We start from the raw sequence: 20,940 nt of genomic DNA, 5'->3' as shown, positions 1-20,940 counted from the left end.
TGTGAGGAACTGGACGTCCTTCTGGGGAAAGAGTAAGCTCTACCGGCGGGACGGCCTGCACCTGAGCACAGAGGGAACTAGACTACTGGCTGCCAATGTGAAGAAGGAGATCGAGAGGGCTTTAAACTGAGGAGAGGGGGAAAGCCGACAGCTGATCTGATGTTGACGCTTCGGACAACAGTATCCAGAACAGATGCTGAACGGGCTGACTGCACGGAGGAAGTAGAGAGACCAGTGGATCTTATGATCAGACAGCGAGGGAAACAACAGGTAAAGGGAGCTTGCTGGGAAGAGACTAAAGGGCATGGAGACACAGGGGGACTGGGTGGCGCGAGGGCGGAAGCTGAGGGTATCATAGGGGCTACACAAGGCGAGGGGGATCGAACAGAGGCAGGGGCCCAGGAGGGGGCAAGAAAACCCAGAGGAAAAGCGGGGAAGTGGGGTGGCGGAAATGTGGGGAAGCTGAAAGCTACGAGGGTAAAGGCTGAGGGCAAAGCAGAAGTACAGGGAACAGGAGAGGCGGCCCAGGTGAATGCAGAGGTGGAGAAAAAACAACGGGACCTGCGGTGCTTATACGCAAATGCAAGAAGCCTCATGGCCAAGATGGGTGAACTAGAGGTCGTGGCCAAGGGGGAAGACCTAGATATAATTGGAATTACAGAAACATGGTGGACAGAGCAGAATCAATGGGATGTGGCGCTACCGGGGTACAAGCTCTACAGGAGAGACAGGACCCACAAGAAGGGGGGAGGCATAGCACTATATATAAAAGACTCTATCTACTCGGTCGGGATGGATATGGCAACGAAGGCAGAAGGGCTGGAATCGCTATGGGTCAAATTGCCGGGAAACAAGGGTGCAGACATAAAACTGGGGCTGTATTATCGCCCACCTGGTGCGCCGGAAGGAGTCGGACACGACTTGGAAGCTGAACTGAGACAGGAGTGCAGGACTGGAAGTGTAACAGTGATGGGGGACTTCAACTACCCGGGGATAGACTGGAGTACGGGTCACTCCAACTGCACTAGGGAAACAGGATTTGTAGAAGCTGTGAGGGACTGCTTTATGGAGCAACTGATCAGGGAACCGACGCGGGGGAGTGCTACTCTTGACCTCATCCTGAACGGATTAGGAGGACCTGCAAGAGGGGTAGAAGTGGGAGGACCACTAGGCAACAGTGACCACAATGCGATCAGATTCACTTTAGAAAGGGGGACACCCATAGTAAGGAGGACCGCAACAACTGCGCTCAACTTCAAGAAGGGGAACTATGTTGCTATGAGGGAAATGGTGGGGAGGAAGCTCAGAAACATCTTTAGGATGGAGACTGTGGAAAGCGCCTGGACCCTATTCAGGGACACCCTGCAGGAAGCACAAAAAATGTACGTCCCCAGTTTCAGGAAAGGCTGCAAGAACAAGCGGTCAAAGGACCCGATTTGGATCTCAGCAGAAGTAAAGAGGGCAATAAACGACAAAAAAGTATCCTTCCGGAGATGGAAAAAGGATCCAACGGAGGAAAATCACCAGGCGCACAGGAAATGCCAAAAAGAATGCCACCGAGAGGTTAGAAAAGCAAAAGGGAAATACGAAGAGGGGCTGGCCAGGGAGGCGAAAAACTTCAAGGTATTCTTCAGTTACGTAAAGGGGAAACGACCAGCGAGAGAGGAGGTGGGGCCGTTGGACGATGGGGATAGGAGGGGAGTGATTAAAGAGGATAAAGAGGTAGCTGAGAGGCTGAACACGTTCTTCTCGTCGGTTTTCACGAGAGAAGACACATCTAATATACCGGACTCAGAGGAGCTCATGAGTGGGGAACAGGCTGAGAAATTGGAGCACATAGAGGTAAGTAAGGAGGATGTCCTCAAACAGATAGACAGGTTAAAATGCGGCAAATCACCGGGTCCGGACGGGATCCACCCGAGGGTTCTGAAGGAGCTAAGACAAGAAATAGCGGGCACAATCCAGCATGTTTGTAACCTATCCTTGAAAACTGGAGAGGTACCAGAGGACTGGAAATTGGCGAATGTCACACCTATCTTCAAAAAGGGATCGAGGGGTGACCCCGGGAACTACAGGCCGGTGAGCCTGACTTCAATTATAGGGAAGATGGTGGAAGCTATGATAAAGGACGGCATTTGCGAGCACATTGAGAGAAATGGCCTACTGAGAACAAGCCAGCACGGATTCTGTAAGGGAAGGTCATGCTTAACGAACCTTCTGTACTTCTTTGAGGGAATAAGCAGTCGGGTGGACAATGGGGAACCCATCGACATCATTTACCTCGATTTTCAAAAGGCTTTCGACAAGGTGCCACATGAAAGGCTGCTTAGGAAGCTGTGGAACCACGGGGTGGGAGGGGATGTGCACCGATGGATAGAGCACTGGTTGTCGGGTAGACTGCAGAGGGTCGGAGTAAAGGGCCAATATTCTGACTGGCGGGGAGTCACGAGCGGTGTGCCGCAGGGATCGGTGCTGGGGCCGTTACTCTTCAACATATTTATCAATGACCTGGAAAAGGAGGCAAAGTGCGAGGTTATAAAATTTGCAGATGATACCAAACTGTGCGGCAGAGTTAGCTCCAGGGAGGAGTGTGAGGACCTGCAAAGGGACCTAGACAAGCTGGAAGACTGGGCGAACAAATGGCAAATGCGCTTTAACGTGGAAAAATGCAAGGTCATGCATATAGGGAAAAAAAACCCGTTGTTCAACTACAAATTGGGGGGGGCATTGTTGGGAGAAAGCAGTCTTGAGAGAGACTTGGGAGTGCTGGTGGATGCATCACTGAAGCCATCTGCACAGTGCGCAGCGGCCTCAAAAAAAGCCAACAGGATGCTGGGCATCATAAAAAGGGGCATAACAACCAGGACGAGGGAAGTCATCTTGCCACTGTATCGAGCGATGGTGCGTCCGCATCTGGAATATTGCGTTCAATATTGGTCGCCGTACCTCAAGAAGGACATGGCGGTACTCGAGAGAGTCCAAAGGAGAGCAACGAAACTGGTAAGAGGGCTGGAACACTGCCCATATGCCGAGAGGTTGGATAGGCTGGGGCTCTTCTCTCTGGAAAAAAGGAGGCTCAGGGGTGATATGATAGAGACCTTCAAGATCATGAGGGGCATAGAGAGGGTGGATAGGGACAGATTCTTCAGGCTGAAGGGGACAACAGGTACGAGGGGGCATTCGGAGAAACTGAAGGGAGATAGGTTCAAAACGAATGCAAGGAAGTTTTTTTTCACCCAAAGGGTCGTGGACACTTGGAATGCGCTACCGGAGGACGTGATTGGGCAGAGTACGGTACAAGGATTCAAACAGAGACTGGACGGATTCCTGAGGGATAAAGGGATCGTGGGATACTGAGAAAGCTAACCAGAAAATAAGTATAGAAACCCGACCAGGTCGTGCATGTGCAAGACCGGAGGGCTAGGACTTTGATGGGAAGATAGGACTCAATAGGAAACCAAGGTGGCATGGGGGCCCCTTCTGGTGATTTGGACAGGTCGTGACCTGTTTGGGCCGCCGCGGGAGCGGACTGCTGGGCAGGATGGACCTATGGTCTGACCCGGCGGAGGCACTGCTTATGTTCTTATGAGCAGTTCAGGCTATCGCGAACTTTCTGAAGACTTAAAGTGGCGATGCACTTTTAAAGTGGTCCGTACTGGGGCTCTGTCGGTGACATCACCCATTCTGGGCTCCTTTGGGAGGACGGGCTAAATAAATGAATAAATAAATAAAAATTCACAATATTCAGAACAAAATGCTAGTTTTGTACTTGCTTAATTATAAGAGTTTTAATACCTAGATTCTGGTAGTAGCAATTTTAAAAGTTTCCATTATTCACTTTTTACAGTATTTTATATATGTTATCTTTACGCCTGTAGAGAAGCATAAGTTTTAAAATGTTTTCTATATTCAATATACAAAACCACTTTTTCATTACTATTTGAGCCCTAAATTGTTTACAAATGATACTCTGAAATCTATATGCAAATGAGAAGTGAGAAACTTTTCCTAATTTATAGATGGGACAGGAACATTTATTATAGACATAATCAATGTAGGTCTGGCTAGACTCGGGGTATCAAAGTCTGTCCTCGAAGGCCACAATCCAGTCGGCTTTCATTGTATGCTAATAGATCTCATGCATATTCATTGGGGAAATCCTGAAAACCCAACTGGATTGTGACCCTTGAGGACCAACTGACACCTGTGCGTCCTAAAAGTTTCTGCATATGGGAAAAAGGCATCTTAAAGCTGTTAATAATTTACAAACATTTCATTAATATTAGTAAAAAATATTCCTTTACTTAATAGTTAAATTAAGATTGAATTAAGTTTTCTTTGAAAACAAAGGAGTACATTTTATATATGAAAAATCTTGATGCTTAAGGTAGCGCTTCTGAATCCAATCCTTGGGCACACCCAGCTAGTCAGTTTTTCAGGATATCCACAATGAATATGGATGAGAAAAATTTCAATGCACTGTCTTTAGTATGCAGGATCTAACCATGCATATTCATTGTGGATATCCTGAAAACCTGACTGGCTATGTGTGCCCCAAGGATTGGGTTGGGAAGCATTGGCCAAAGGCCTCATGTAAAATACCATCACAGAGGTGATCAACCTTGATCCTTGAGGGCCACAATCCAGTTGGGTTTTTCAGGATTTCCCCAATGAATATGCATGAGATCTATTAGCATACAATGAAAACAGTGCATGCAAATAGATCTCATGCATATTCATTGGGGAAATCCTGAAAACCCGACTAGATTGCAGCCCTCGAGGAGAGACTGACACCCCTGATGTATATTCATTGGGGAAATCCAAAAAACCCAAGAGTTGTAGTCCTTGAGGACCGAGGTTGCCCACCCCTTGTACTACCATAAAACAAACTCATTAATACCTTTACAAAACTAAATATGGTGTGTAAAAAAGTCTGTAATTTTACCATGTGTTACTGCCAGTGATATTTTTTTATGAATATTGCAAAACCATTTCCTAATGTAAACATCTTTTTAAAAAACTGTTGATTTTACAGCAAGCACAATGGACATGAGCTCATTAATATTTCAGGAGTGCTGTAGCCCTTTGAGATAATTGACAATATTGCACCACTTTTTCATTTGCCTTCCTCAGAGCTTCTGTTTATAGTAACTGAGATGGATGGGGGACTCTTTGGATGAGTTAACTGCAAAGAAAATAAAACACGTTATGAGTTCTAATAAGCTTAAGATTTCACTAAACCAGATAATTAAAACTAATTAACTCTCTTCCCATGAAGAAATTAATATGAATTTATTTTTAAATCGTACAGAAATAATTCAGGAAAATAGTTACTGATTAAACCCTAACCCATAAGACAATAGCTAAAAAAAGTGTAGTGTTTATGACTCTGATACATTTTTGTGCAAATAGACCACAATTCTGTATTTCTACTGGAATGAAAGATTAGGTTCTTACCTAGATAATCTTCTGTTAATCTCCTCCAGAGTCCGTACATATGGTGATCAATACATTCCCGTGAACTGGACTTGCAGAAGCGAAAATATGTATAGCTTTGAGCACCTCTCACATAGAGGCAGAGCAGTGTCTCCTTCCAGTTACATCCCAAAGCAATCAAGCACTACTGGAACAGAATACCAAGAAGGAGGGGCACAGGAAAATTCCCCACAAACATTACAAAAAAGTCTGGTCTGCTCTGAAACTTAGAAAACAAGAAATAAAACAAAACTGCATAGCAATGTAAAACAGCCATAGAGAGACAACCTACTATGTGCAATGGGCATTAACATCAAGTGAGCCAGAGGCCAAAGAATACACTTACATATACAGGCTATCCTTGTGTGGGTTTTTTTTTTTTGTAATTCTTTATTCATTTTTTAAAACTTACATCAAGTGTACAATTAATAAAACATTTAAGATTAAATACATCACTTGAATTTTCTTAATATATTCAGATACATGAAGTTTATTCCCTTCCTACCCACCCATTCCTTGTGTTTTGATCTCTGGCTGATAAGAGAAGAACTCGACCTAGAATCTAGAAATGTCTAAGGTAAAAAAGCAGGCAAAACTAAATATGCTGAGGGCAGGTGGTATGGACTCCAGCGGAAATTAACATAAAGAAGATTATCCAGGTAAGAACCTAATTTTTCATTCTGTTGCATCTACTTCAGAGTCTGGCATCTATTCATTACAGTAGGCTGGCAATGGCCCCCAGATCTTTATAAATTTATTATAATTACCTTTTTGTATAGCAATTATGCTTTCCATTTTATAAATGTGACATAATGAATTCCACCAAAAGGTATAATTTAATCTACTATAATTTTTCCAATTACTTGTTATATGTTGAATGGCGTTATATGTTGAATGGCGACTCCTGTCATTATCAATAAAAGTTTATTATTGATGAAATCTGGCTCCTGGTTCTCATCGACATACCAAAAAGAATTGTATCATATGTTAAAACTACATGATTTTCCAACAAACAATTAATTTGGGACCAAATTGATTTCCAGAAGGCCATAATAAAGGGACAATAGAATAATAAGTGATCTAGAGTCTCTGCTTCAAATTTACAATGCCAGTACCTATTAGACTTAGAGCTGTATAGCTTTTGTAATCGAACTGGAGTCCAAAATGCTCTATGTAACAAAAAGAACCAAGTTTGTCTCATAGATGCTGACACTGTACACTTCATCCTCCAAGACCAAATTCATGGCCATTGAGATGCAGAAATTTGATGCTTAATCTCAATGCTCCAAATGTCTCTAAGACCAGTCCTTGGTTTTTTATTCATATATCCAGATATCAGTTTATACCACTGTGCGGCTTGGTGACCCAAGAAATCCGCCTGAAAGCACAAGAATTCCAGACTATACTGATTAAGATTTTTCCATTCAGAGAACCCCTCCTGAATAGCCTGCTTCAGTTGCAACCATTTAAAACTTTGTGATTTATTAAGACCAAATTTATGTTGTAATTGTGAAAAATCAAGCACTTTACCATTTGAAATATCGTATACCTGAAATAATCCATTGCTTCCAAACAAATTTAAATCCGCCAATTTGAATCTTGGAGTTTACCATAGAGATTGATTTGTTGATTTATGTATTGGATTAGGTGTTAAATTACTGACATAACGCAATGTTTTCCATGTATCTATTAATATTCTATTATCTTTATATTTTCTAGGCATCTTACTACTGAGAACAAGACATAAATGTAAAGGAAACATGAGTCGCCATTTCAAATACAACCAATCTGGGATATTTTCCATGAGCTCTGGGAGGACCCAATACATACCCTGGCGCAGAATATAGGCTTGATGATACCTATAAAAATTTGGGAAATTTACCCCACCCTCCATAATTGATTTTTGTAAAGATATACTAAAGCAATTCTAGGCCTTTTACCCAGCCAAATAAATTTTATAAGAATACCATTTAACTTTTTATAAAAGGACCCCTGCATAAAAACTGGTATCATACTCATTTGGTAACAAACCACAGGCAATATCATAATTTTAATAGTTTGAATTCTCCCCCACCAAGAAAGATGTAAAGGATTCCATTGCTCACACATTTCTGATACTTTCTTTAATAAAAATTTTTCATTCTCTTCAGGCAGAGGAAGCCTCCTCCATTTTGTCCCTCCTTCCTCCACCCGACAACACTTGGGCAGGAGGGACCGGCCCTGCATCTGCTCTCTCTGAGCCCAGCCCCCCCCCCCCCTCCTGACCACCGGGGATCGCCGGTTAGCTCCCTGCCTGTGCAGGTTTGATCGGGCTGACTCTGCCCACTTTGCCTTGGATCTCCAGCGTTCGGATTGCCTCAGCCCCTTGTGGGCCGCCGAAAGTCTCCCCAGCGATTCTTCAGGCAGAGGAAGGAGAAAGTCTCCTCCATTTTGTCCCTCCTTCCTCCGTCCCACATCTCTTTTCAGAAAGGGCTGCTCTGACATACCTTGCCTGGTCCTAATCCCCATTCTTACCCTACTTAAACCTCTTACAGGACAGTATCCAGCTGCTTTGATATCATCCAGTTGCCTACTTATCCAGTTTACTTTGATCTCCAGTTGTTTTGATTTTTACCTCATTTATTGTTTTTAAATGCCACTTATTATTCCTACATGTTATTATCCTGCTACCAAGTTTGATTTTCCAGCTGTTCTGATTCTTACCCCACCTACTGCTGATCATCCAGTTCATAACCTAGCAGACTACCCAGTTCACTATCCTGTCGCTTATCCAGTTTAGATATCATAGTTCACCCTCCGCTAAGGATCGGGCTTGATGCCAACCTTCTTCCTCTTTTGATACAAACTGCCTAGCTCTTCCCCCGATAAAGCTCTCCCCCCAAAAAAAATAAAAAATTATACCCTCATCATGAAGCCGCCTTCATGGCTCCTTCTCCTCCTGCTCTGCTCTTCTCCCTACACCACCCCTGCTTGAAACCTCCTTCCCCCAACCTTCCCGACCCCTCAATTGACTTTAACATCTGCCCTGGCCTCAGAATCCCCACGTTGCTGCGCACCAGAAACCATCCCTCCAAAAAAAACCCTCGAAGAGTCAACCACGCATCCTTAAAGCCTGTTCCCTCCGCAAATCTCCCCAACTTTGCTTCTGACTCGCTCATCCCAGTCCCAACACTCTATTGCAATGCCAGATCCACTTGCAATAAGATTCAAATCCTGAAGGACCTACTCGAGGACTCTGACCCGGGATTCCTATGCATCACGGAATCTTGGATCACAAAAGATGACATATTTACACAAAATGAACTCTGCTCCCACGGCTACCAAGGTCTCTTCTCTCCCAGAACTAACCGAAAAGGAGGCGGCCTGGCACTAATTTACAAATCATTCTTCGATGTCCAGCTCATCGAAAAGAGCAGCCACACTCTCTAGAATACATGCTAGCCTCGGTCAATGACGAACTCCAACCTCACCCACTGGGTATCCTACTTCTTTATCGCCCACCTACCCCTTGGAACAAATCCTCTGATCTCGTTCTCAAAACCATATCAAACGCCTTCCTCAAATTTCAAAGACTTTTGATCATTGGGGACATCAATCTCCATCTTGACGACAACACCAACAAGGATACGATCGAACTGAAGAGCTTCCTCATCTCTCTTGGTTTCCCCCCCCTTCACCATCCCCAACCCACGAAAAGGGACACACTCTAGACCTCATTAGTTTCCTGGATCTTACCGCCTACAAAACCTCAGCCGATGACACCCGCTGGGAACAGATCCCCTGGTCTGACCACTTCCTTGGGAACTTCTGCCTCCCCATTTTCATGTCGCATCTTGGGGCTCCTCCCCGCTCCTCTAATTCCATTACCTTTCGCAAAAAAATTTCAAGCGACCTATTCCGGACAAAATTTCTCAAACAATTCTCCTCTGCCCCTAAGCCTGCAGACCCTGAATCCAACTGGCATAACTGGACCACCCTCTCCGAGTCCACCTACCACTCTCTCGCCCCCCTTTCCACCAAATCCATCTCCTACCTCGCAAAGCCCGCTGGTACCTCCCTTATCAGAGAGAACTAAAGCAGAAATGTCGAGCCCTGGAGTGCAAATGGAAAAAATCTAATTCCCCTATAGATAGACAGTCCTGGAGAGCCAACATTAAGCTCTACAATTCAGCACTAAAAAAAGAAAGGAAGAACTTCTACGGTGAGAAAATCTCCAGATCCAACAACCAGAGTAGTACACTTTTCAAAATCTGGCGCTCTCTAACCTCCAAAAAAGACTCCACCTCTCTCCCCTCCTCTCCCTCAGCCGAAGTTCTAGCAAAATTCTTCAATGAAAAGGTCACTACCTTACGATGCTCCTTCCCACCTGCAATCTCCTACAACTCCCTGGTGCTCACTGACTCCAACCCTACTCTAATGGCCTCTAGCACTATCCCAGTAGACAGATTCTGGGCTGCCTTTGAGCACGTATCCGAATCCCTCATCCTTAAACTCTGCCTCAAACTGAAATCTTTCAATTGTTCTTTAGACCCTTTCCCCTCCTACCTCTACGAGGAAATACCCACTCAGGCCATCTCTTCCATTACCAAACTCCTAAACTCCGCCCTACATTCGGGCCTTTTCTCCCTAGAAATGGGCCATATCGCCTTAACCCCTCTATTGAAAAAACCCGACCCTTCCACACCATCCAGCTATCACCCAATAGCAAATATCCCTCTCCTAACCAAGATGCTCGAGTCCATCATATCGACCCAACTCTCATCCTATCTAGAGAAATTCTCCATTCTCCTACCTTACCAATATGGCTTTCGCCCCAACTTCAGCACCGAATCCCTATTGACCTCCCTAATTTCCAAGGTTCAACAACTTCACTCCTGCAACAAGTTCGCCGTCCTCCTGCAATTCGATCTTTCTGCCGCTTTAGACGTTGTTCACCATGATATTCTAATTTACCAACTCTCCGAGATTGGCATCACCTCTACAGTCCTTGAATGGTTCTCAAAATTCCTTCGTTCCCGATCCTACATTGTCAACACGAATGGCACCTCATCCTCCCCCTGGATACCAATCTGTGGAGTCCCGCAAGGTTCACCTTTATCTCCTATCCTTTTCAACATTTATATGTCCTCTCTAAAACTCCTCCATCTATCCCCCCTTGAAACAATTTACACCTATGCTGATGACATCCTTGTCCTTCTCGAGACCGACTCGAACCTCACTAATCTCTCAGAGAACATATCCTCTTGTATCTCGAACCTCCAATCTTGGGCCCACACCGTCCAAATGAAATTGAATGAATCCAAGACAAAACTACTTTGGCTTGGCCCAAAATTAGTTCAGCTACCCACCTCAATCCCACTGTCCTCTGGCTCCACTCTGCAGCTCGAATTCTCCAGCAAGGTTCTGGGCGTCATCATTGATTCTACATTGTCCTTCAATGACCACCTCAACTCCCTGGTAAAAAAATGCTATTTCAGCCTACACATGCTGAGGAAAGTAAGATCCTGTTTCCATCAAAAACATTTTGCCGTTCTCGTCCAATCCATCATCCTCTCCAGACTGGACTATTGCAATTCTATCTTCTTAAGCCTAACTAAGAAAAACCTTCACAGACTCCAACGGATTCAAAATGCCGCGGCCAAGCTTATCTTTGCAAAAAGTAAATTCGATCACGTTTCACCGCTCCTTTTCAAGCTTCACTGGCTTCCGATAATTTCCAGAGTCCACTTCAAATGCATCTGCCTAACTTTCAAGATCCTCCACGGCATCCTTCTTCCATTAATTCCACTTTCTTGGAACTCCTCAAATATTAATACCACCAGACCTACCCAAAAATCGAAATTATCCTTCCCCTCATTAAAAGGCATTTCCCACCCAGGAAAACTGGGGACTTCCCTCCCCTTCAGATTCACCGAGCTCTGGAACAACCTTACCTCCCCTCTTCGGAACCTGAGTGCTCTCCAACCCTTCCGTAAACATCTGAAAACCTGGCTTTTCTCAAAAATCTAACACACCCTCCTCATTTGACATCCTAGCCCTCTAACATTCTTCTTTCCTCCGATCTTCATCTAGCCCTTTCCTTGGAGTTCCTTTCTCACCACAATTCCTGTAAACCGTGCCGAGCTCCACGACTATGGAGATGGTGCGGTATACAAACCTAAGGTTTAGTTTAGTTTACTTTGTCTTCAAGTGTATTTTTAATCCAAATACCTAAATACTTTAATCCATCTTCCTTCCATACAAAGGAAAATGAGTCAAATAATCCTTTAGTACAATGCACATTAAGAGGCAGAATTTCAGATTTACTCCAATTTATCTTATATCCTGAAATTTTCCAAATTTCTCTATTAACTCAAGCAAGCATTGAATGGAAGTCTCTGGATTTCTCAAATAAAGCAATATGTCATCTGCATAGGCAGAGACTTTATATTCCCAGTCTGTACGAAGAATACCCTGTATCCCCTTTGCTTGTTGAATGGCTAATAACAAGGGTTCTAATACAATATCAAAAAGCAAAGGAGATAATGGACAGCATTGTCTAACCCCCCTCCACAAGTTAAAACGCTCTGATAAATTATTATTAATATACAATCTTGCAGTTGGGGAGCTATACAATGTTTGAATCATTTGTATAAATCCTGAACCTATACCAAACCATTCTAATGCTTGATACATAAATGTCCATTCCACCCGATCAAAAGCTTTCTCTGCATCCAATGACACAGAGAATGCAGGTTCATTCATAGCTTTTGTTAAATTTAACATGTGAAAAGCCAACCTGGTGTTATTAGATGAATGCCTTTTAGCAACAAATCCAGTTTGGTGCATATCAATAATAAAAGGGAGAGCCTTAGCCAAACGTAAAGCCAATATTTTAGCTAAAAGTTTTCCATCTACATTAATTAGTGAGATAGGCCTGTAGTATGAAACCAAAGTTGAATCTTTATTTGGCTTTGGCAAAACGATTGTTAATGATTCTGCCATAGACCCTTTAATGCAACCCTTAGTTAGTTGTGACTGATAAAAATTTAATAAATGGGATAATAGGATAATTTGAAATGATTTGTAAAATTCTACTGTAAAACCATCTCCACCTGGAGCGGATCCAACTCTAAGAGATTTCAACGCTGTTTCTATTTCTTTTAACGATATAGGCTCTTCTAAACTTTTTTTTATATGCTCAGGAATTTTTGGCCCCACAATTAGATTTAAAAATTCTAAACCATCTTTTCCTCTATCTTCATAAGGCTCAGAAGAATATAGGTCTTTATAAAATTTTAAAAATTGATTTAAAATATTTCCAATTTTAGTCTGTGTATCACCTTTCTCATCTTTAATAGCAATAATTTTTGTTCTTCTTTTTTTCGCTTTAAGATAATTTGCCAATAATCTTCCCGCCTTATTTGAGCTTTCATAATACAAAGTTTGATGAGAAAACAAATCTTTCCTTACCAATTTTGAATATATCTCATTATATTTACCTTTTGCTTTTAATAAAGCCTGTAAGGTACTTTGCTCCCACTTGTCAACTAATTTAGCTTCCAAATGTTTAATTTCTTTTTCCAAATTAGAAAATTGTTTTTAATTTGTTTTCTAATATTTGCCGAATATGAAATAATATTACCTCTCATGGTAGCCTTAAATGCATCCCATAAAGTTTCCATAATAATATCTTCTGAAATATTAATTTGAAAAAATTCAATCATTTTTAATTTAAATTCTTCAAGGAAATTTGAATCCGCAATCAATGTATTATCAAATCTCCATACAGACCTGCTATGATCTTGTTCATCAAACTGAAATTCTATCCATACACCCCCATGATCAGATAAAATGATATGATCAATGGCGGCTTTTGTTACTTGTTGTACTATTTGATTTAAAACAAAAATATAATCAATTCTAGAAAAGGATTTATGAACTTGTGAGCAAAAAGAAAATTCCCGATCATCAAAATGAAGTATCCGCCATATATCTTTCAAATCACAAGAATTCATCAAATTATCTAATCCTAACGACTTCATGATCCTACTTGGTTTTCTGTCCATTATAGTATCTATAACAGCATTGAAATCTCCTGCCACCACTAGATTAGAAGCAGCCAGTGGGAGTAATAACTGTTGTAAATTCTTAAAAAATTCAATTTGATTCGTATTTGGGGCATACACTTTAAACAATTCCAGGATATTATTTCCCATGCTCATTTCCACATGATCCCAAGGGATCAGAACCAATTAATTTAAAATTAGCTGTACATTTTTTATTTACTAATCTAGCAACTCCTGCTTTTTTACCAACTGCAAAGAAACTTTGTTTTACCCAACCCCCTTCGAGCTTTTTTTGACTCCACCAATGATAGGTGCGTCTCCTGTATGTAATATGTTAGTATTTTGCTGCTTTAAAAAGGCAAGCATTTTTTTCTTTTTAATTTGATGATTAAGGCCATTGACATTTAAAGAGAAAATCTTAATCTCCATTATTAAAGAAAGATTTATAAACTATAAAGAGATTTACCTCATGCAAAGTTGTCATTTCTTTAATAAGACATTAACTATTTTTTCTGCAGCCCTCCACGTACCTACAAATCCAAAATGTGGCCCTGCAAAGGGTTTGAGTTTGAGACTGCTGCCCAAGAGCCACTGCTGCAATTACTGACTGAATGGTTTCCATTCAAAAAGTATGGAATCTTCAGAGCCTCATTGGCATTCTGAAGTATCTGCCCAAGTCCGACTCTTCTGGTGGCACTGGCTCTATGGTCTGAATTTCCACAAGTCTCTGTACTGTTGCTAAGACTTTGCATGACTTTTCTGAGTGATCTACCGGGGAATCTACAAACCAGTATGTTAGGGGAGGGGTGAACTTGAGCTTGTACCCTTCGCAAATGATCTCTAGCACCCAGTGGACTTGATAAGATCTGCTTCCCAGAACTCTGCATACACTGAAAGCCTTCCTCCTATTCTCAGGGGGAAGACTTCAGCCTTGGCATCATTGTGCCTTCTTGGAGGTTGACGGAGGACAAGGAATGGGGAACTTAACTTAGTCTAGGTCCTGTGAAGATCCATGATAAGATCTTGGAAATGCGGCTCTGGCCGAGTACAGTTGAAAGCACATGTAATTACAAAAAAATAGACCACCCTTAACCTCTAGAGCAGTGTCTCGCAAACTTTTCCAGGATACGGCACATTAAACTCGGGGCTATTTATTTATTCAATCATTTATTTAGCCTGTCCTCCCAAAAGGAGCCCAGAATGGGTTGCAAGAGCACATTCATATTATGGGTAGGATAAACTTTAGTGAGAAATACAGACTTTACTTTTACAGTATAGACAAAGGGGGTTTAGATTACAGCATTTACAGTATTCATAACATAGACTTAAAAATACAGACAGTGGTCATAGGGTGGTTTAAATTACAGCATTTTCAATGTAGATATAACATGGAGATAAACTAGCTTTTCTTAGCAGGTGCTATGGCTGGAATGTCTTCGCATATGTGCAGATTTGACACGACGATGTCATGCGCATGTGTGATATCATCACATCGATGTCCACGCATGTACAGAGGCCCTTCAGACAGGGCTCTGAGCTTGTTAATTTTAAAATGATTACACCGGTGGGAAGGTGCAGACAGCAGGAGAATCGATGGCTGACTTACCCACATGATGTGCCTCGCAGCACACCTGGAATCTCGTCACAGCACACTACTGTGCCGTGGAAGTTTGTAATACACTGCTCTAGAGGTTTGCGGTCTGCTGTGTGGCTGAGATTTCGACCAGCGATCTGCCATGCTGGCCATCAGATTGTCCAGACCCTTTCTGAACATCATCTGTCCCTTGAAAGGGAGTCTGCTGAGAGTAGCCTTGAAGGTGGAATCTCTCGTCCATCGCCTAATCCAGAGTATTCTGTGGGGCGAAATGGAGTAAGCAGAGACTTTGCTCATGAACCTGATGATGCTAGATAGCATCGGCTACATAATCTACCCGTGCTAGCATAAGCTGGAGGCAAAGGTCGTTCTCTGCCAGGGTGAATCCAAGCATCTTGGTATGACAAGCGCATGTCCAAAAGAGGCTGCTTTGATCCCTAAGACCAAAGCTTTGAACTGCCTTCTTAGGACCACATCCACTCTGTGATCCTGCATATCCTTTAATACTATGCCTCCCTCAATTGGCAGGGACATGTGCTTGGTTACTTGAGCAATCACAGAACCCACCTTAGGCTGAGCGAACGTCTTGTTGACACTCCTGCACTATAGCATACAGTCTAGATATTATTTTGGCTACTAATGGCCTGATGCACCCTGGGAGCCCAAGCCCCCTTGAGTGACCCCTGGCTCGCTGCCAGGCATCATATGAGATTCCCAGTTATCCAAATAAGCTCTCCACATCAAATTAACAAATTCAGGAGAAAAGGCTTTACTAGGCATCCCTGAGTCCCCCATTAGGTAACTCCACCTTATGTCTCATGGGCTTCACGGTTCTGGGGCTCCAGGAGATATTTTCTCCCAGTAGTTAGCCCCCCAAGAGGTTCCTCAATCCTAGAGACCAAAGGAGATGCCAAGCCTGACGCTCTTGCTTCCCTTTCACATGCTGCACAGCATGTTACAGCAATGTTTTGGCATTAAAGAATGGCTCAAAAATGACTTAACTGACCCTAGACAATGTAGCAAAAATAGTTTCCCCCCCCCCCCCCACGATTTTGCCCTTAGGCTGTAATAGCCTTACTTACTGTGACATGTACTCTGAAGTTGCTGCAGCTTGCCTCAGCTCTAAGTAGCAGCTGGATCTGCGAAAAGAATCCCTGCCTGAATCAGTGAGTCCTCCAAATGATGAGATCTTCAGGCTGCCAGTAAGACCAAAGTCAGACTGATCCTCAACCCCTGCAGAACTGCACACATGAAGCAAGTGAGGAGGCTAAATTGCAGCTGGCAAGCTGAAGAGCCTCACTGAGTCCCCTGTGGATGTTTAATAGCCTGTTCCCAAGCCCCTGCAACTCAGCTAGGCGAGCCAAGCTACTAGGTATACAAGCTCCACAAAGTTTTCTGCAGGCTGGCCAAACAGGTCCCCAAGGGATTAACCTACCAGCTTCAGACCCAAGTCTGCTTACTCTCCTTGCAGGTAGAGCTTTCCCCATACTGGGGAGCTCTGGTACACCGATAGCCACAAAAACTGCACCCCCACAAAAAAAACCCTAAAGTAAAGAAATATATAGAGCGGATCAAAACGACACCTTCTGGCTCATGTGCCCTCTGGAGAAGGAGTTGAAAACCTGAAATGTTATATTATAATTTAAAACAAGTCTCCTTTTTGGGAGAAATAATTTTTATTTTCCCAGATGTATCAAAATGGATCCAAGCCAGAAGAAGGGAATTTTTATCTTATCGTGATAATGTTATCTCTTTGGGTGGTTTCTTTCAATTAAGATTTCCTTGCAAGTGTTTTATTTCATCTCAGGATATTTTCTATGACCCAGCTGCAATGTTTCTTGGAAGGAAAGGGGGATTTCATTCGCAGCTCAGGAAATCCCAGTGTAATTTAAGTCTTTGATAATAATAGCGCTGAAATAGACCTGCTTTATTTCCTTTGTATCTGATTATATGATGATCCTCTTCCTGGAGGATTTTCTTTCCTACCTCCTCTCTTTCATTTGAGGACTATATAAAAAGTAGGATGTAATTTTCCTTTTGCGGCCATGTGTTTCCTGACCATGATTGTGTTTCATTAAATGGATTATGAATTATGTATAAATTGCCTGTAATCCTACTCTTTTTCTTGTCAAAGTTTAATATTTTGTGTAAAATTGAAATTTAAATAAAGAATAAAAAACAAACAAACAAAAAAAAACCACCCAAAAAAACCTGGAATGGATTCCTTCTGCACCACTCACGAGTATTGGGAGAATACCCTACTGTCCAAAATGACACCATCTATTGCACTAGAAAATTAGAATATATTTAACTTCCTGCATGCAATAGTATTACGCTCACAGCAGAAACCATGCTTTGTCAAAAAGTTAAAACACAGCCTTTGCACTTACAAGTTAATTTTTGCAGTTAAGGTGCATTAAGTGCAAAACTTCACTGTACTTTGCTAAGCAAGCCCTTAGTGATACCTTAAATGCTCGGATACTTTTATAATAATCTGAAGGATACTAGACAAATGGATAGAAAGGCATAAAGCCACAAATGAAAAGTTTCTCCAAATTAAAAAAGGACTGGGAAGAAAAAAAAAAAAAAATCAAGGATTGCCTGAAATTTGTGCGGGAGACAGCATATCCAGATTGTTCCCGAAGAGAGGCAGCGTGGGAGCCCTGCTCCGCCCCTCTCCCTGACCGAAAGGGAACATTTAAAAGAGCACAGCAGCCAGCCGGGCCCCCTTTCAGGCCACCAGCGGGAGACAGCGTATCCAGATTGTTCCCGAAGAGAGGCAGCGTGGGAGCCCTGCTCCGCCCCTCTCCCTGACCGAAAGGGAACATTTAAAAGAGCACAGCAGCCAGCCGGGCCCCCTTTCAGGCCACCAGCGGGAGACAGCGTATCCAGATTGTTCCCGAAGAGAGGCAGCGTGGGAGCCCTGCTCCGCCCCTCTCCCTGACCGAAAGGGAACATTTAAAAGAGCACAGCAGCCAGCTGGGCCCCCTTTCAGGCCACCAGCGAGAGACAGCGTATCCAGATTGTTCCCGAAGAGAGGCAGCGTGGGAGCCCTGCTCCGCCCCTCTCCCTGACCAAAAGGGAACATTTAAAAGAGCACAGCAGCCAGCCGGGCCCCCTTTCAGGCCACCAGCGGGAGACAGCGTATCCAGATTGTTCCCGAAGAGAGGCAGCGTGGGAGCCCTGCTCCGCCCCTCTCCCTGACCGAAAGGGAACATTTAAAAGAGCACAGCAGCCAGCCGGGCCCCCTTTCAGGCCACCAGCGGGAGACAGCGTATCCAGATTGTTCCCGAAGAGAGGAACTCACAACTTTCTATCTAACCAACAAGCTAACTAACTCTCTAACTCATAACTTCTATCTAACCAACAAGCTACTAAAACACTTTTCTCTAGACAAACAGACTTCACAAATCACTCTATTCCCATACCACTTCAACAGGCAGACAGGCTATCCTCCAACCTTTAATCAGCACACTAACCTTTAATCAGCCTGACCTCTCTAGCACACTAACAAACAAACTTCCTTAACTGACAATTAACTAACTGGTAACTAACTACTCTTATCTTATCTAAAAAAAAAAAAAAAAATTTTATTTAAAATTAAATATTTCATAAATCTTTGTGAATGGCAGGTAGAACTAGAAGCAGCAAGACTTCAATCAAAACGGGTAGTTCAGCCACCGAGAGTACCCAGGGGATGGCTATGGTCCGAGTACAGATGGAAGGGGAACCAGGACGGAGGGCAGAGGCCTCTGTACAGACCGAGGCCATCCCCTCAAAGATGGCTACAGTCTCAACGCAGACAGAAGTAATTGATCAGCTGGACAAAAGCCTTTTGATGGAGCTGAGGAGCCTGAGAGAGGAGGTTCAGCGCTTAAGGAGCATCCGAGACGACGAGACCTTCATCGATGGAGTCATCCAGGAGCTGTCACAGATCACGGAACAGGAACCCGACAAGATCACCCTGGGAACACCCAAAGCATCCAAACCTGCTAACTTGAGACAAACCGTCGGAATGCAGGAAGTTACTGGAGACGCTGACTCCTGGCAGCTGGTGACTTCCTCCACAGGAAAACGCAGAGGACCTAACTCTGTCTCTTTTTCTCACATACAGGGCAGCTCTACATTGACACCTCAACTCGTCCTGAGGAACAGATATCAGCTGCTACAGGAAGGTCCTGAGAACGAAGTACAAGAAGTTGTTCGGCAGATGGTTCCAGCTCCGGAATCAACAGTAAGGCCCACCCCAAAGAAGCGCAGAGTAGTGGTCATCGGAGATTCGCTGCTGAGGGGCACCGAGGGACCAATTTGCAGATCAGACCTACAATCAAGAGAGGTCTGCTGTTTGCCAGGGGCCAGGATCCGGGATGTAACCGCTTGCCTTGACAGACTCATCAAGCCCCGAGACCACTTCCCCTTGATTCTAATCCACGTTGGAACCAACGACACCGCCAGGAGCACCCCGGACAGCATATCTGAAGACTTCAAAGCCCTGGGGGAGAAGCTGAGGAGGATGGATGCGCAGGTAGTCTTCTCCTCGATTCTCCCAGTGAGGGGCAAGGGCAGAGCCAGAGAAGATCGAATACAGAAGGCGAACGACTGGCTGCGAGGATGGTGCAAGGAGATGAACTTCGGGTTTCTACACCATGGAGAAGCTTTGCAAGGACTACAGGGACACGACGGGCTACACCTGACTGGAAGAGGAAAGAATGTCCTTGGACACCGTCTAGCCCGCCTACTTCACAGGGCTTTAAACTAGGTAAGTCGGGGGAGGGTACGGGCACATACAACATACCTGGAGAACTAAACTGCCAATACTTTTTTGGGGCTGAGGAAAGTAGTCACCATAATTCTGGGTCAGGGGCGAGTACGAAAACTTTCGAATCGGGGGTATGTTCATATGACAATTATGGGTCACATTGTAATTTTGGGTCTAGAGGGAGCACACATTGTAATTCTGGGTCCAAGGGGAGTACACATTGTAGTTATGAGTCTAGGGAGAATACAAACAATGCTAAAGGTGTTCAAGTAGCTCAAGCAGGAACACCCCCACTGAGACGTAACAAAAATACAACATGGAGGGCTATGTACGTTAACGCACACAGTTTGGGAAACAAGATCCTGGAATTAGAAACGGAAATAAGGAATGACGACCTGGATGTGGTGGCAATATCTGAGACCTGGCTCACAGACTCCCACGGGTGGGACATGGTCTTACCAGGTTACAACTTGCTTCGCAGGGACAGGGAGGGCAGAATAGGGGGAGGTGTAGCATTATATACTAAAGATGACATTATGGTCACAAGAATCTCAGATGTCCAGTACACTGGGGAATCCCTTTGGGTTAATTTGGCCAGAGGGAAGGACAAATGCTTGTATCTTGGTGTAATTTACAGACCCCCCAAGACAACATGATGACCTGGATATGGAAATAATCAGTGATATAGAAAATATCACCTTGCGTGGGGACACAGTAGTGTTAGGTGACTTCAACATGCCTGATGTGGATTGGGATAAACTTACCTCTGCTTCCGGCAGCAGCAGGAGGCTATTAAATGCTATGAAGGGAGCTGGTCTCAAGCAACTGGTGTTGGACCCAACAAGGGATCAGGCAATACTGGACCTATTACTTACCAATGGAGAAAGTGTCACAGAGGTCTCGGTGGGCGACACATTGGCCTCCAGTGACCACAACATGGTATGGTTCAATCTTAGGAAAGGTTTCACTAAATCTACCACACTGACCAAGATCCTCAAATTCAAGGACACAAACTTCAAAGAAATGGGAGACTTCGTTCACCAGGCGCTACAAGAACAAGCAGA

The 20,940-nt window shown here is 43.7% G+C and overlaps 1 protein-coding gene across 4 annotated transcripts in view; it reads right to left on the bottom strand.

Moving 5' to 3' along the window:
- Nucleotides 1-3,766: 3,766 nt before the first annotated feature.
- The window catches only part of PRR11 (proline rich 11), a 94,792-nt gene continuing 77,618 nt past the window's right edge, over nucleotides 3,767-20,940 (bottom strand). For all 4 annotated transcript variants that reach the window (XM_033921580.1, XM_033921583.1, XM_033921581.1 and 1 more), the window contains one exon: nucleotides 3,767-5,185. In XM_033921580.1, the coding sequence (XP_033777471.1) occupies nucleotides 5,117-5,185 (69 nt within the window). In that variant the 3' untranslated portion in view covers nucleotides 3,767-5,116. The remainder of the gene's footprint in view (nucleotides 5,186-20,940) is intronic.

This window comes from Geotrypetes seraphini, chromosome 15 (assembly GCF_902459505.1).
Source record: "Geotrypetes seraphini chromosome 15, aGeoSer1.1, whole genome shotgun sequence".
Classification (NCBI taxonomy): Eukaryota; Metazoa; Chordata; class Amphibia; order Gymnophiona; family Dermophiidae; genus Geotrypetes; species Geotrypetes seraphini.
This window is presented reverse-complemented; position numbering and strand designations above follow the sequence as displayed.